Genomic DNA, 18,515 nt, shown 5'->3' with positions numbered 1-18,515 from the left:
CACCACTAAAGGGTCTTATGTATATCCCTTGCTTCAAGCTCAAGGATTTAATATGGGAACACTGAGGATTAGCAGTAGACTGAAAGATCTCCTTTCCCTACAGTCAAACTAACATGCACATTACATTATAGACTCCTACTGCTGTGCTAAACAGGTCTACTTAACGTCATACCTCGACCTCTATGTAAAATAAGTACCTCAGATTCTGCTTGATGTACACTCTCATAACTCAGTTTGATGGAAAATGGAACCAGAGGTCCTTGACTATCAAAAGCTACAACGTTACAAAGTCGAGTCTTTCGAACATTTGATTCATATGTCCTGTCTTACTTGAGCTAAGGAGAACATATCCCACAGCACGATTTTTTATCAGAACCATCGATGAGGCCATCAAGTGTTGCTTTTCTTCAACAGAAAGACGTTTAATTTGAAAACTTGTTAAGTTTTAAACATTACCTGTTTGCATCTCTTAAAAGAAAATGTTTAAATATTTTAATTGTTTCACAGGATGTTAAGTTTTATCTTATGTTCACCTTTTTAATGCTTGTTTTTTCACCCTGCGATTCATTATTGTAAAAGAAATGTTTATTTTTTTACATTCAATAAAGTCTTCTACTATGTATTCAGAGTTGACAACCACTTTAGAGAGTCTGACAGATTCGCAGGTAGTAAACATTGGGTGCCTAGCATCACACGCTAGTATCTTCACGCTCCCCTCTGCAAATGGTAACAAAACTTGTAGTAAGGAAACATAAGTCTGCTTGATACAATAACATTTTATACGCGAGTAGGTTTCTCCCTGTTGAGAAAGTTATGATGTCATTGCATACTGATCTGAACACAATGCAGCCTCCAGACACGGGTCTCGGGCGTGCAAACATTGTCCGAGGAATTTCTCTGAATAGTGGGTAAATAACATCGTACACATTAAACTCAAAGGAATAGCCAGTATGCACTGCACAGTGAGGATTTCTAAAATCTAGCTACAAGTCCACCGTGATAAACATGGGTCTGGCTGATGTAAAAATAAATTACCCCATTCAAACCGGAATTAAAGGTAATGTAGTTTGATGTTATGTTTTCAGTGTGAACGAAGACGCACCTCTCATCACAAATATATCTATCAGCCTCACCGACAGAAAAGCTGCCTTGAGCTAGAGTAGGACATACTTTTTTATGTTTCTGTAATATGTTTAAATACAATACGCTTCTCAAACTTTCAAATTTAAAACAATAGAATGCCAAAAGGAAAAAGAAGAGCGGTTTCCTTCTTTTAAAACGATACCACTGGAAATTAAATAATAATACATTAAAGCAAACAGCAGAGGCCAAGGAAATACTGCCACTTTCTTCACACCTGAATTACCTATGAACACTATGGAATATTACAAATGTTAAGGTAATTTTAAACAACTGAAAGCAGCAAGTACATATTTCACTAATACAAATGCATGTGGTGGTGAGTGTTCCTGTGGTTTAAGAGCTCTACTGCAACAGAGCACATCCGTGTGCCACACTCGCTTCCATGCACAGTATTAACTCTGACTTAGACTTACCTGCCGGCCTGGAGAACCCCTGAGATACTGAAGAGCCCAAAATCAGTGATCACCACTTTGCCATTGTCGTAGAAAACATTCTTTGACTTGAGGTCTTTGTGGAGGATTCCTTTAGCATGGAGGTAGCCCATTCCCTATTAACAATCAGAGAAGAAAGGAAGATCAGTCATGATGAAGAAAGCAGACCAAATGCAAACTATACCAGTCCTCAAGTATACCGGAAACCATCCTACTGGATGCCTCCTCAAGACAACCTATCAGTCATGCTCTCTACTTTTATGTCCTCCTTGTTTCCTGTCGAAAAGAGAGAGGACATCTCATATGCCAAGCCACCTCTAAGGTCATCCGGATACCATGCGACAGCGCACATTTGGAGCTAGGCACACTTCATACCCTGCTGCTCTTGGATCCATAGTACAGTACAGCATCAACAGTGTAAATACTCAAAATGGATCACTGACACATTAGTGGATCGGTAAAGGGAATGTATTTATGGATTACTATCTTTAAATATATAGCAAATAAAGTTATCCAGCTTTTGCAGAAGCCATATGTTATAGATGATGGATTTGAAACAAAAAAGTAATCATAGATCAGTTGCAATTCCTTGATTATAAAATATATCAGTTATAGATTCATGCAGTATAGATTTTGCTTACTGGAGCAAGGAAATACAAGATGAAATAATTACACATCTGGAAAGGCAATTAGTACAATTTTCAGAATGTCAGGTATGGGAAAATATAAGCAGCATCTTACTGGTTGAGAGATGCATAATTGCAAGACACAAGGTAAGGAAAACAATAAATGTTCTAAGTACAATCCACTCTTTTATCATGTGTATTGGTCAGCGTATTATCTCATTTGTTAAGCTCGCCTTGTTGCCACGATTGAGAGTGGAAGAGGAGACATGTTAAAGGCCAAAGAAGGGGGTTCAACTTTGTGCATTTGCACCCATGTCAAAAATACCATGTTTTTTCATTTGTATATTGAAATAAAATTTAAATTCCGAATCTAGTTGCAAATTCATTTGGCAATAACTGGAATAATGTTATACAATTTACCTGGTGAAACCATGCTTGCGCATAAGAAATACATGGTTTGTGGCTTGAAACCGATTATGACATATCCCGGTGCTATTGCTATTTCTTATGTTGTACACAGGTTAATGACTGCATGTTAAACTGGGAAATATTATTTGCCCCATACGCAAAACCACGACCTATCTTTACTCAGCAGTCACTACCCCAACTACGATTTTACCACATTTTCCATTACAATGCAAGTCGTTACAATGACATATTTTAGGGGGTGCGTTGTTGGACTGGTGTTTGATTTTAAGTCCAACATCTTCTCTACTGATAACCGACTGGAGTTGGAATAGTGATTTAAACTATTCCAAAGTCCAGCCCCGTAAGGCAAGTCGCAGTAATGACTTGCCTGGTAACGTCATAGCCGGGGTAGTGACTGTGAAGTAAAGGCATGCATGGGAAGTGCATGTGGGGTTCCGTCACACATCATGTTTAACTTTGCAACTCTTCCCTTGTGGGTTGGAGCTCTGGTATGTGCCTGTCTATTTTGAAGTACTGGGATTCAAACAAGCCAATGAGCCAATGCAGATACTAAATTCTGGAGGGTATGCACTCTTCTGGAGATTGTATGTATATATTTCCTTCATGAATATAAGACTTCTCTAATGGAGGTTCCTAAGGAGCAATCAATTGCCATTTTGTTACAATAGCATGTCGTCTCTGAATTACGAGAAAACCAGAAGTATCAGAGCGTATTACAAGGTGATCAGAAAACCCTTTGAAGAACACTGTTAAAGACATTTGAATAACTAATTTGATTTCCCCTTGTGGTGCATCCTCCATGTAACCTAAGTAGAAGGGGCTAAAAATGTCCACACCGAATTTCAAGTACCAGCCTGAAGCCATATCAGGGTTCAGGTGCAGTTCATTTTATGTATTCATTGGGTTAGCTTCAAACTTCATGGGTGTGATCTGTCTCATCAGCCATGGCCTTAGCTTCTAAGGAAACTGTAGTTATCTCAGGTCCTTTCTGCTGCAGGATGTCATGACAAAATGACAAACGAATGTGAGTGAGGTTGCCAGAGAGTCACGTATCTATACCAAAGGAAAATGATGACAATAAACATGTTTGTGTGCTACGGCCCCTCGCGGCGGGATGCCTGACTTTCACCTTGTGAATACCCTGCCGGGGTATCTCACAGGGGAATACCAGGACGGGTTCCCTAAGCAAGCGCCTTGAGCCCCTGGGTGATTAGTGCGCTATATAAATCGAAATACATTTACATCTATGTCAAAGCTCAACTCTGTATCTGTCGGCAAGACTTCACAGAAGGAGGCAGAGTACTTGTCCACCAAACCAATGGTCTGCCCTCCATATTTAGGGTAAGGAGGACCACAAGCTTTCTGCCAACAGAGACCTAATTGGCTCTGTCAACTGGAAGCTTCCTCCAATAGCCTTACTGAGTGGGGGCCATCAAGGAATGGCATTGCACTCCTGCTCCATTTTCAAGTAGACATTGTGATATCCTTTTTTTTCTGTCCCTCAGCTGATGGACAAGAAAACAAATAATGATCCCCACACCCAGGGAAACATGCCCTGGGTGTTGGGGTCATTAGTTGTTTGTTTTTCAATACCACATTCCCACTTTGGAAGTTTGCTCTAGAAAAGCAAGATGGTTGGTAAAGTTTGGTTAATACACCAAACGTTTTGTACCTTGATAGGAACGGCCATGAAGGTGGTTACTATCAAGATACAGAGATCATTGATGGGACTTCAGAGATCTCTAAATATGGCATACGGTAGTTTGTAAGGGTGGTAGACATAATGTCCCTCGCCACCCTGATGGACTGTACTTGGTCGGCTAATCTCTAGATCAGGCCCTAAGTCTCAGTATGGATCATCTTAGTGGGATTGAGGCAAGAAACAGTCTAAATCTTTGGGGAGAACGGGGTCAACTCAATGAAGAGTTCTATGGCCCAAACTTCTCTCTAGTGGGGTTGTGTCATGACAGCATCCACCTGGGATCTTAGAGGTCGTTATAGTTCAGGATCTTGCAGTGGAAATGTTTTATGGAAGTTGAATTAGTTTGACATGTGTTAGACCTGATACTCTCCGGTGGTAGTCCCCCAAACCTTTTTCCTTCACTCCTCCTAATTGCTGAATTTGTTTTTGTTGGCTTTAGGACTCTGTGAATTTCACCACTGCTAACCAGTGCTAAAGTGCTTGTGCTCTCTTCGTAAAACATAGTACGATTGGCCTCACTGAATTGGTACATTTAATTTACCCATAATCACCTAGTAAATAGAACTACATACACCTAGGGGTGCAATTTACATACTACTAGTGGACCTGCGTCACTAATTGTGCCACCCACTAAAGCAGCATTTGAAGACATGTCTCAGAAGTGCCACTGCAGCCCGTGTGTGCATTTTTAAACTGTTGGGCAGTCTTAACCTGCCATTTCTACCTAGCAAAAAAACATTTTCTAGGCCTAAACCTTTCTTTTTAATACATATATGTCGCCTGTAAGGTAGACCCTAAAGGCTCATGGGGCATGTTACATTGTATTTAAAAAATGGGACATGTGGGTTTAAGTATCACATGCCCTGGTAATGAAAAAAATCTCTTAAAGTAGTTTCTGATTATAGCAAGGCCCATGTCTTCCATAGGACAACACTGGGTTAAATTATTACACTTGAAAAGGGATAACGTATGTCTGGAAGCCGATAGAGAAATCATGTGTACATGCAAATTAATTGTACTTTAAAACCCTCTTTAATGGTAAAAGCGGATTTTAAATCACAATTCTGAAAATGCCCCTCGTTGGTATTTTATTGTCCTAACCATTTGTGCCTTCTGCCAGTATCCTAAGTCACATAACCGGAGTTAGCGTATGTGTAGGCCTCTGTGTATTCTTGTCATATTGATATGCTTTGCCTTCGCACTGTGTTAAGTTAGCATGAGCTTATTAGGAGTTTAAACGCCATTTTACCTTTCTGCTGCTTCTGCACACGGCACATATTGTTATTAGAGCTTTGAGCCTAGTAGAATATTGTGCTTCACACGAGAATATTATGTTTTGCTATTAGTATCAGCTTTGCTTGTTAAGCTATGTCTGTACAGTGAGTGCCGAGGCCTTCAAGGTTAGTTCAACACAGTGGTTGTTGTGAGGTTTGATCTTCTCACGTTCTAGACATAACATACATGCAGCTGCGGCCAAATTCTGGCTTTAGGCGCGTTTAATATTGCACTACACAGAGTATACACACTTCACTTGATGATGCTTCGCATGCAGAGAGCTGGTGGAAGATGATGTGATCCCTTACCACTAGGATCAAAGGAATGGGGCCGCCCTGCTAAAACCCAAAGAGACCTTCTTAGATATAATATAATATATTAGCAAGGGAGGGTGAGATTTAGGTGCAATTTAGCCTTCTTCCCTCTAGCATTTTAACATGCTTTCTCCCTTTGTATTCCATGGACTATGCTGATTACTTTGTTTCTTATAATATGTTTGCTTGTATTAGCTAAGATACTGTGCTTGAGAACACTGCATTAGAAAATAAACATTTCAAATGTGCACGCGTCTTCATTTACTCCTCGTTCTGGATTGATATGATTGTATAACAAAAGAGTGTTCATGTGTTCCACGTTACATGAGGTGTTCTAAGTCCATGTTCTGGGTTGTCTGAACATTGGGAGTTTGTAAGTACCAATGAGACACTGATTGCTAGTCTGGTAGGGGATTTTGGGTACTAAGGTGAGTTTTGGCACACCCTAATTCACTGAGATTCTAAGTCTCTACGCACAGTTCTGTGTAGGAGCAGAATCCCTGCGACATGGCTCCCAACGTTGGAGGTCTTATTACATGACACTTGAGTAGTGCAATATTCAGTCCTTAACCCCTTCGCTATTGCTTCCGGTTAACGGTAGTGTCGGACAAACCTACCTATATTTAAATAGGTCTTTTCAATCTTGATTCTTTCAAAACGGTTTCCTTGAATTACTACCCAGTTGTGCTACGTGGTTTTCTTTGTACCTCTTTTATTTTCTGTGTCACTATGGCCACGGTGGACATTCCGCAACATAGTCGCATTGCGTGAGCAATCATTTGCAGACTTATAATGTTCCCGTGGATGGCATGACTGTGATCATGGTTGTGAGTGCAGAGGTGGCTTACCCGTACGTAATTTTTTACTCGTGGGTGACCTTCCCGGCTGGAAACGCAAAAACCAATGTGTTCGATACGTACACTCCCACTGCTGTGCCGCAGGAGTATGTTCCATATAGGGCACAGGAAGTTCCGATTGATGCTTGGCAGCACCAAGTTTGGTTTAATGGTGCCTTACCCCACTCTTTGACAGCTCCGAGGTTAGGTCCCTTGTCCATTCCAGGCGCGACTTTGCCTGTTTTGGGAGGATTTACACCTCATCCTCAGCACGGAGCATGTACTGTTGCTGAGTTGAGACGACTACATGTAGTCGCAATTAGCGTGATTAGGTCGTTAGTGCAATACATTACCCGTAATCTCCCGGGCGGGACCCCAGGTGGTGCGGCGCTTCCTGACGGACAGGGCGGAATGAAGCTTAGTCCTGTAATGGTCAATGTTGTAATGGGCAAGCACCCCCAGGATAAGGATGATTTTCCTTTCTGGCTTGCCGAAAAGTTTGACCAGCTGGAAGCAGTATTTCCTAACACGACTCCTGGTGAAAACCACAGGATTCTGACAACTAGCATGCCAAAAGACTTGACCCCAGAAATTGGGGACTGTGAGTCGTGGGGAAAAACCTTTGGGCAGTATATGCGAGGTTCTACGGCACTCCTTCTATGACTGTCCTTCCGACGGTCATTAAACGGGTTCAGGATGAGCACGGACCTGAGGCAGCAGTTGAATTGGGTATGCGCCTATGTGGCTCCTTTGACATAGTTTCCGATCTCATACTTGCGAATGTCAAGGGAGATGCGGTGAACTTTCAGGTGTCCAATGCTTTGCAGGCGGTTCCCGATGCCGACAAACCCCGACTGTTACCGAGGATTATTGTGGCGGCTTATAAGACCATGGGCCGCAATGGTGTGGGAGTCAAGCCATTTTCCACTAAGGAGAAAAAGCAACCCCAAGGGCCGAAGTCAGAGACTGACGAACAGCCCAAGACCAAAAAACAAAATTGGCCGAAAAAACAAAAACAGGGCAAACAACAACAGCAGAAACAGGAGTCTCGTCCTGTATCTCCATTGCCTGCGCCTATGGAACGTATTTATCACTTGCGCGATCGCGTGACGATAAAATCACCTGATCGTTTTCAGGTTTCTGATCAACGCTCTCCTCGCTCTTTTCAGGAATCATCGGCCTCATCGACCGGTGGTGGAGGAGGCGGTAGAGGTGGCCAGCAAGGACACAACCAGCCCCGCCCAAAGGACGGTAAAGGCAAACTGGACGATTCTACACTGAAGAGACCCCAGTTTCAGAAAAAGAAAGTTGCCGCTTTAACAGGCGAGATATGCCACAGATAGTGAGAATGCAGCTTCGGAATCAGACATGGGCTCTGACCTTGCTGGACAGCGTGGCGGAGATTACCATAGTGCGAGAGGCCCTGCGTCCGCTACTGAAGGTGACAGCGACTGACCGTTATGTTGTTGTGGAGACAGCTGACACTAGAGTAGCTCTCCCTGATAGACTTTATGAAATAGTCCTTTTAGTTGAAGGTGACATACAATGTACCATAAGAGGGGTATTATGGGAAAATCTTACGACTACCTATGACATTTTGTTAGCGGAGGCTGACTGGCCCCCACCTTTTGTGCTCGCAGCTCCGAGAGGGGAGGTGGTAATCCTCCCTAGTTTCGCGCACACTGTCTCGAAGGAGCATGCGCTGAATTTTGCAGAAGAGTGGGCTAAAGCCCTTGCGCCGGCTCTGTACCGCACACACTGTGGTTGGGATAAATTTTCCCCACACCACGAAATTCCTTTACGGTCTAGGCCACAGCCTCAACCTCAATATCCCATTAGACGCGACGCTAATGCTTCTGTTGCCGAAATCCTTGAACAATTGGAATATCAAGGAGTGATTAAAAAATGTGTGTCACCGATGAATAACCCCCTTTTTACTGTGACCAAGCCTGACAGATCATATTGTTTGGTATTGGATTACCGGCATTTAAACTCGCATTGCTGTACCTGTGCAGTACAGAATACTCACGGCTCTGCCTTAGTGGATAGTCTAGTCCGTAAGCGGTTTAAGACCACGCTCAACATATCCAACAGTTTTTATGCCAACCATTTGGATGTTCTAAGTTCCCGATGGACCAGTTTTACGTGCGGCGGTGAACAAAAACAGTTCAAACGTTTACCAATGGGCTATAAGAATAGTCCAGGTGTATTTGCTGCCCGCATAGTCTCTCAATTGGAGAGAGTGGACCCAGATGCATGTTCGTATGTGGAAGACATTTATCTCACAGACGACGAACTTTGGGTGCATCTGTGTCGCGTTGACCGCATAATTTGTAGCTTTGCGGACTTCGGCTACAAATTCAAATTTGCAAAGTCTCATATTGCAGAGTACACAGTGTTGTTCCTGGGGTACGACCTCAACAATGAAGGTAGAGGATTGGCTCCTCACTTCTTGGAGAAGTGCGCACAACTGCGCACTCCGACAACTCTGAAAAAAATACAGTCTTTGCCGGGATTTTTGAATTTCGGGCGGACATACATTCCTGAATATGCCCAGCGTATCAGGCCTTTGTATGCTTTGATACAACCTACTTTTACCAAATCGTGCTGGCTGCCAGAACACTCAGCTTTTCTGCAATCTTTGCAGGCTGATCTGCTTGAATCTAAATTCTTACTGACTCGTGATAACCACACCAACCTGGTAATAAGAATCATTCCTGTGGCGGTGGGTTTCACTTACCTTACTTTTAACGAAGGAGACACAGTACCTATTGCTTACAAGTCACACTTGTACACGTCGGCTGAAATGCGATTTTCCACTGTGGAGAAAGTTTTAACAGCAGTACAGATGGCGATTCTTAAGGAACGTGCTCTGTCACAGGGAAAACGCATGTTGGTTGTTACCCCGTTTCCTGCATTAGAGGCAGTTACGAAAGCCAGTGTACCAAATTCTAAAGCTTTGCACCCTCGGTGGATACAATGGGCTGCATCACTGACATCTCCGGATGTCATATTTATTTTTGATGCCTCCTTACAGTCGCAGGAGTTTCTGCAATATGAATTCGTTCATCCTGCCCCTTTGGCTCTGCGGCCTTTGGAGGATTTCCATTGCATCATATACACTGATGGTTCAGCACAGGATGCGCATGGGTCTAAACACGCATACGTTTCCGCTTGCGCTATTGTGGTAGGTGCCATGGTGAATGATGAGTTTAAGTCCAGGGTCATGCGCACGCAGACTCTAGGGGACTGCACCGCACAATTGGCAGAGCTTCGTGCCCTGATGCTTGCATTAGAGTACGCTGATCCTAGTGTGACGACTCTTATTGTGAGTGATTCTTACTACTGTGTCCAGTCTTACAATGAAAACCTGTTCTTTTGAATTCAGAATGATTTTCGTGATTCCAAGGTTAGCACAATAAAACATAAAATGATCAGGGTCCGAGTGGCTGAGCTTAAGGAGCAGTTGCCACTCGTGTTTGTAATTCACCCTCTTGGTCATCAGCGCGTAGGAGTCTAAGCTGTTAGCAATTCACTTGCCGATGAGGCAGCAACATCTGCAGTATCGACATATTTGATTGCAGCAGTTACACGTTCCAAAAGTAATATTGATGATGATATCTTGGCAGCTGTTGCTGCGACTGAGAGGGGAAGTAAATATCCTAAGGGGTTCCCTTCGAAGTATTCATACCACTTAAGTTCCGATAAGGTTCCTTATGTGAAAATACCTGACGTTGGGGAGAGATTGATTCCCAACGCGGATCGCAGACACACATTGCTCACAGTGGCCCATGAAGGAGTTGCCTCTGGTACCTTCCATTCGGATCAGGGTACTGCTTTCGCCTCTAAGGCGTATAAGGATGCCATGGCTTCGTTGGGGGTCCAAGTCAAGTTTTCGTCTCCATACAGACCTGAGGGTAATAGTGTTGTGGAGCAAGTGAACCGCGACTTAAATCAATCTTTGACAGCTCGAGTTAAAGGCACTGGCAGGGACTGGCTGGTCCACCTCAATGGCGTGCAGCGTGCACTTAATAATCTCCCTAGAAGGTCTCTGGGTGGACGGACCCCATACGAAATGCTCTTTGGTATCAAGATGTATGTACCGGACCTTGACGGTCTAGACTTGGCGGCTGTTGCTGCCTCCTTTGACGTAGATGAACATTGCAATGTTTTACAGACTCTACAAGAGACAGTCTTGCAAAGGAACATTTGCCCTCCACCTCGGATGATGCGTTGCAGATCCCGGTAGTTGGCTGGCTACCTCAAGTTGGAGAACTGGTTCAGGAGAAGATCGAAAACAAGAAAGAATTTGGTCCCTCTTATCGAGCTCCAGTTCCAGTGCTTGGTGTGAAGGGCACAAGAACAGTCATTTTACCACTACTTCCAGGTCGTAAGGGAAACAGGTATATTTCCATTGACAATGTCAAGATACACAGAGTGGCCGATTCTTCTTAGTATGACACCGGCAGTCTCATGTCCTTCGATTGTGAGAAATCCTGTATTTGCCACGGCTTCGAATCCTGAGCCTGAGGTTGCCCTCGAGAGGCCTGCAATTTCTAGTCCTTTATTGAGTACATTGCCTGGTACTCACCTCGATGAAACTGACTACACTTACCCAACTGACTTATCGAGGCCTGATTTACAAACTCGCTTGGCCACAGAATCCAGATTTTCTTTTGAAACTGTTTCACACACATCAACAAAGCCTTCAAGAATTACAGTTTATGCAAGACTGTTTAAAAAACATTTTTTAATTCCCCCTTGGACCTATATTAGGCTGGTGCTTTTTTTATCAATTTACCTTTTTATGTTGATTGGTTTTGTGTTTAAATTTTTCCGTACCGTCAATGGACACTATGTCGAAGAGAGAACATGCATTCGACATCTCAATGGAACATTGGCACACCATTCCTCCTCGCACACTGCACACAGATTGAAGAGAGACTTGGCTTTTGTTAACATCACTGCTTGGCCTGACCTGGATGGGATTGTATGGGATGCTGTTAAATTTCAAATCCATGGCCCCACTGAGGTTATAAATGCCCCTAATGTACTTAGAGTTAACATGGGGGATATAGTTAAACAAAACATACGTTCTGATGATTGGGATGTTCAGGCCGTAGAAGCCTTGTTTTCTGATTTGAAATATTATGCTGCCTTTGATGCTGAAGATTTGTACTTAGAATCTGCTAATTACGATGATTTATTTTGTTAACAACATTTTGGCAATCACTACCTGCATAAAACTAATACCAGGAGGAGCAATGTGAATTATACACAATGGGAACATTGTCCAGCTCCTGTACGAGGCAGTTCTATGTCCTTTTTGAAAAAGTACACTTATTTTACGGATTTTAATCAGTCAAATCCCAAAGCATTTTGTTTTAAAATAACAGAGAAGTCCTCATCCAAAGTTAGACTTACCAATACCAAATTATTGTACTCGAAGTCCTTTATGGACCAGTTAGCTGTTGGAGGCTACGAGTTGTGGAAGGAAAGAGATGACCTTAAATATGTTTGGGGTTCTAAAAGTTGGCAGGTGCAAGGCACTGAGGATTTGCACCGTGCATGTCTCATCCCGAACCATATGTTTTTTAAAAATTCTACCATTTCACAAACTACATGCTTTGGATTGGCTTCCTCTAAAAAATTAAATGCTCCTTCCTTCCCTGATTTGGAAGAATATTCAGGTTGAGGTAATACTACCAAATTTTCGATCAGAGAGTTGCAAACTCTGTTGCTAAATTCTTCTTTTAACATATCCAGTTTGGATCCCAATGGCTGGTTGCTCTGGCATAGAAGTGCGGACTTGTGCCAGCATCGTTTTCTGGGTTTGGCTCAAGGCTTTGTACAGGTCAGGGTGGATCCCCGTTTTGAAAGTGATCATTCTGTAACTACCTATTCTGTAGGCAAATTGTGTCAGAACTGGCTCAAACATTCTACCTTGGCGTCAGTTAAACTACATTTATCTAAGCTGACTGATGATGTTGATCTGAATGATTTCATAATAGGCCCGGCTAAAGGTAGAGCTAAAAGATGGATATATGCTGTTTATAACGAGTTCTGGAAGACATCCCAGATTGCGGCGGCTACCCGCGTTAGGGCTATAGATCAGGCTAATTTAGAAAAAGTGCTGGCAGTAATAGATAATAGCATTAACACGCTTTCCTCCCGCATTTACACATTAGACAATATTGTGTCATCTGTTGTTGATATTGTGCAAGATGAAGTGTCTGTTTTGTACCATGGTCAAAATCAATTGCGTTGTGTTATGCAGTGTGCTTGGACCCTGCAGACGCTCAAGGCCGGAAAAGTGCCATGGCATTACATGAATACCTCTTCCCTATTTGCCCCGTTTAATTTGACTGATAAGCAACGTTTACTTTCAATGAAGGATACTTCTTTTTCCATGTTACAAATTGAACGATTGGAGTCCTTACCGTTTTCTGTGGCAGAGGCCACTACTGCAACGTGGCTTATCCACGGATTGATAACTCTGCCATTCCCTCTGTTCGAGTTCAACAATTGTATGAAGTATTTTGCAATTGGTAGATACGAGCCTCTTGGTAGTTCCTATCTCCATGAAGCATGGTCGCTTCCTTTTACATATAGATGCCTTAGGGAGGGCAAGGAAGTTTATTTGAATGGTGATGTGTAGAAATATCCAATTACACGGCTCCTGTAATCAAGACGAGCCCAATTTAGCCTGTGTTTTGAAAGGTACCCCCGTGCCTGCTATCGTTCCCACATTAACTTTACTGGCAAATGGGAGTTAGTTACTATTAAACAATGAGGATTGCTGTGGGTTAATAAAAGGCATTGCTTACGTCGTTACCATCAGTGAGCATGTGGTTTGCTGTAAAAATGTGATGTATCCACCCACGTATGCGTAACTGGATGTTTCCATCTGGCCGAGGATTCCGACCTTGAAAGCAGAGTTCAATAAGATGAGTAGCATAAGAGCTCTATTGTCCCAAAAAGAAGTTGCCCTCACTTATGCTCGTGAAACAATTGTCCTTCACGTAGCCAACGCCCGCACAGAGGTGCATGCTTTATTAAATACTGACTTGCCATTACATTTCGGTGAATTCATTCACACAATCTTTAATGCATCCTCCACAACTGGGCTGGCTCACTTTTTTAAAGTGGTTAGCAGCGGCCTTGTGACTTCCTTTCAAAGTATATTTGGGGTCTTTCCTGCTTTCTTTCATTCGATCTTTTCCAGCCTGTTTGGTGGATTTCCCATTTCACTGGCACTGGCTGCTGGCGTTCTTTTACTGTTTTGCTTCATTCAAAATGGATGGACATCCTGTGTTTCAAGACGAGCTGTCACGACTGGCACTGTTTGGCAACAGAATGCTTGAATACTATGGAGCACTACTGCTTGCCACCTTAAGTGCAGCTTATGGATTATCGTTTCGATTTTCCTATTTCACATGTGTCCAGCCTGTCTTTCATTGCCTGAGTTGCGATTTCGACTGGGCCCTGGATTTGTGTCTCTGCAATACGGTGTCTCCAGATGTGGATTATATGCAGCTCATGAGCCGCTTAGTTACTCATGAATTGCTTTGTTCTGACAGAGGGATTATGGCCTTTGCAGCGATGCATGGAATACTGGGTCGTTGGAATGTGTTCGCAGCGGCGCAAGATTTCTTGGCACACAGCTTCGTTGAGAACCCACCGAGTTGCCCTCTGATAGTGCTAGAGTGTTAGACCTGTCAGCCCTTTCGGTGGTCCCTCCTATTATTTCTTTATTTTGTCCCTTTTTGCCTCCTAGTACTTTTCATTTTTTTTTATGTCCACTGAAAATTTTTGGTGTTGTCCTAGGGGGTGGGTGCTACCTTATTCCCATAATTGTTTAGGCCTAGATGTCCCTTATTATGATGGAAATTTAGCCACACAAAATGGTGGCTGGTAACTGCCACAACTGATTACCTCAGGAACTGGCGCCATAGGAGAGTATGGGAAAAGCTCCAGAACCTTCCAGCTGGTCCTGGTAGCCTGAGGTCAGCCTATATAAGGGTCAGAACCAGGGCGGCCATTTTAGAAGTGACCAGAGAGTGTGGATCGAGGTTGGTGAGGAGTAAGGTGACTTGGTGAGGAGGAACGCACACTGTGAGGGGATAGATCGACTTGTGGGCTGACTGCCCCTCTGTTTTGATGTGACCCCTTTCCTGTCGACCAAACCCTGCCACTGTGGTGACTCTAATAGTATCACTAGAACTGTCTCTGCATGCCCAGTAGGATTTAAGGGGTGAGGAGAAGTTAAAACCGAAGCAATAACGAATACTGCAGTGTAACCAGGCCTCCCCGAATATTACCGGAACGTAATTAGTTGGCGGAGCTTAAAGACCAACTCGTTGCTGGCACGCTGGGTGAGAGAAACGAGGACCGGACCCTGGCTATGAGAAGACAGACTCACCGAGTGGTGGTCACGTCCCGCCGACTGTCACCTCTTCTGTGGGGAAGTGCCCCCCTCCCCAACTCCCATCCGCGGATTCCTTCTGCTGAGGTGCGGGCGCGGAGTGCAGCCGGAGGGCAGTAGGGGCTTCCGGAGCTCTGGAGACGAGGCTCTGGTGACGTCAGAAGAGGCGTCGAGACGCCAGAAGAGGCCGGATGGAGGCGGAGCTCATCGGAGGTGGAGTTGGAGAGAGAAAGCCCGCATAAGTCGGCAGAAAGCCTCTGCACTCCAGCGGGGTGAGGAACGTCTAACTTCCGTCCTAAAAGAAGAGAGAAGTGTGGTACTCCAAATATCAGCGGAGCCGCCCCGTGATAAGGGGCAAAGAACGAGTGGTGACCGGGACTCGAAGTCAGCACATTATTACGAAGTAAGCAGGGAAGGTGGGGGCGGCAGGAACAAACGTGACTGGGCCTTAACTGGTGGCAAGCCGGGGAACTAGCGGTAATTAACAGGCTGGGGACGACAGAAACCAGAACATTGACTTTATGAGCAATACTCCCTAAGAACTGGACCGGCTCATTCTAGCGCATATTTGAGCAAGAGTGTCTTTTGTGGAAAGGATTAAACCTTAACTTTGTTCAGACTACAGCCATTGGAGACCAGGGCAATAGGGCTGAGGCAGGAGACAAGAAAGACAGAACTCAGGGAAAGTACCAGAGGGGAACCACCAGGGCATGGTTGAGTTCTTATGAGATACAGGTCTTTCACTACCAGTGAGGAGTAAAATATATGGCTAAAGTAAATGTATGGATAACCTGCCTGTTTTCTTTTAATCAATACAGCTGATTGAGTCATTCTCCATGAGTGCCAATGGGGAAAGGTTTGCCGAATTGTTGTGACTACTGGCAATTTGTTGTCCCTGAGTTCACTTGGGTAAAGTACCTGTCAACTTTCTCTTTTGGCAACATTAATCTAGATTTACGTCTTATCTGGACCCTGAGATTAATATCAAAAAGTAAAGATATAAGAATAATTACTGAAAAGCTTTCTTCTGAACAAAACGATATTAAGAATGTAAATTGTAACTTCACAGATGTAAAAAAGTAGATGGAGTGAAATTGTTTGTACTGAATTTTGAACCTTGGTAAGAGATAGAGACATTGAAGAAACTTTTAGAAAGCAAACCTTAGTTTTCCAACTTGGTGTAGAGTCATTCATTTTCTGGTGGCTGTGCGCTGAGTTACTGTTCATGGTGTGATGCAAGCTGCACACAATTTGCCTCTGAGTTTAGCCTTACCTACTCCATGCAAGGCTACCCCATGTGGACTGGTAACTCCAGGTCTAACATAGAGGCTCCGTTAATTGAAGAGCATGTATGTTCTTTCCCACTAGTAAATTGGATGGCTGAACTATTTTCGCATGAGAACAGTGACTTCCTATTGGAAGCTGTTGCTGCTAATTTTGCATATTCAATGTTAGGATGAAGAATTTCATCAACATTAATTGGACGTTGAACATTTTTTTTTATTATTATCATTTTTCTGGCATATGACAATTTTCCTCTGAGTTTAGCCTTACCTACTCCATGCCAGGCTACCCCATGTGGACTGGTAACTCCAGGTCTAACATAGAGGCTCCGGTAATTGAAGCGCATGTATGTTCTTTCCCACTAGTAAATTGGATGGCTGAACTATTTTCGCATGAGAACAGTGACTTCCTATTGGAAGCTGTTGCTGCTAATTTTGCATATTCAATGTTAGGATGAAGTATTTCATCAACATTAATTGGACATTGAACATTTTTTTTTATTATTATCATTTTTCTGGCATATGACAATTTTCTATGCCCCAGGCCTCTTGACTTTGTCCAAGCCAAGCCAATGACTAAACTTTCTTGCTTAAGAGATTTTTTTGGGTGAAATTCTTTTACTTATTTCACACGTGCAAATTTGAACTGACCATCGTTCTTGAACTCTGCTTTTCAAAAATGTGCCCTTTATCTTATTTTTTGTGTTATCCGTGCTTGGATCAAAGGGAGGGTGTCATATTAATATGCTTTGTCTTCGCACTGTGTTAAGTTAGCATGAGCTTATTAGGAGTTTAAACGCCAATTTACCTTTCTGCTGCTTCTGCACACGCCACATATTGTTATTAGAGCTTTGAGCCTAGTAGAATATTTTGCTTCACACGAGAATAATATATTTTGCTATTAGTATCAGCTTTGCTTGTTTAGCTATGTCTGTACAGTGAGTGCCGAGGCATTCAAGGTAAGTTCAACACAGTGGTTGTTGTTCGGTTTGATCTTCGTACGTTCCAGACATAACATACATGCAGCTGCGGCCAAATTCTGGCTTTAGGCGTGTTTAATATTGCACTACACAGAGTATACACACTTCACTTGATGATGCTTCGCATGCAGAGAGCTGGTGGAAGATGATGTGATCCCTTACCACTAGGATCAAAGGTATGGGGCCGCCCTGCTAAAACCCAAAGAGACCTTATTAGATATAATATAATATACTAGCAAGGGAGGGTGAGATTTAGGTGAAATTTAGCCTTCTTCCCTCTAGCATTTTAACATGCTTTCTCCCTTTGTATTCTATGGACTAGTAACTATGCTGATTACTTTGTTTCTTATAATATGTTTGCTTGTATTAGCTAAGATACTGCGCTTGAGAACACTGCATTAGAAAATAAACATTTCAAATGTGCACGCGTCTTCATTTACTCCTCGTTCTGGATTGATATGATTGTATAACGAAAGAGTGTTCATGTGTTCCACGTTACCTGAGGTGTTCTAAGTCCATGTTCTGGGTTGTCTAAACATTGGGAGTTTGTAAGTACCAATGAGACACTGATTGCTAGTCTGGTAGGGGATTTTGGGTACTAAGGTGTGTTTTGGCACACCCTAATTCACTGAGGTTCCAAGTCTCTATGCATAGTTCTGTGTAGGAGCAGAATCCCTGCTCAGACAGTAAGGGAAAGGGGGTCTAGTTGTTGGCAGGATCGGCCATCTTGCCAGGGTGGTTTGTACTGAGTTGCTTACTGCCCTGCTTACAGTTTAAAGAGTTGCCTCCAATACACACACAAAAGAACTAGGCGCCATTCTTTTGCCACCCTAAACTACTTAGAACTTCGGAAGGGGAAGGAAGGAATTTTCCAGAAACAGAGGTAGGGGTAGCATAGGGAGTCCCTCTACCTCAAAGGCTGGCACCAGGTATAAATACTGGGCCTCCTAAACCATTCATCTGATCACTTCTGGACCTGTGGATGACTCAGAAAAAGGACTGCCCTCCAGCTGGAAGAACTGCCATACTGGACTGCTGCCTGAGGAAGGAAGCGTGGATCTGTACCTTGAG

The 18,515-nt window shown here is 43.3% G+C and overlaps 1 protein-coding gene across 2 annotated transcripts in view; it reads right to left on the bottom strand.

Annotated features, from left to right (window-relative positions):
• KSR2 (kinase suppressor of ras 2) overlaps positions 1 to 18,515 on the bottom strand; it is a 1,667,828-nt gene that overhangs the window by 260,887 nt on the left and 1,388,426 nt on the right. For both annotated transcript variants that reach the window (XM_078667119.1, XM_078667120.1), the window contains one exon: positions 1,557 to 1,690. In XM_078667119.1, coding sequence (XP_078523245.1) covers positions 1,557 to 1,690 — 134 coding nt within the window. The remainder of the gene's footprint in view (positions 1 to 1,556; positions 1,691 to 18,515) is intronic.

This window comes from Lissotriton helveticus, chromosome 11, assembly GCF_964261635.1.
Source record: "Lissotriton helveticus chromosome 11, aLisHel1.1, whole genome shotgun sequence".
NCBI lineage: Eukaryota > Metazoa > Chordata > Amphibia > Caudata > Salamandridae > Lissotriton > Lissotriton helveticus.
Note: the sequence above shows the minus strand (reverse complement) of the source record. Positions and strands in the feature narration are given on the sequence as shown.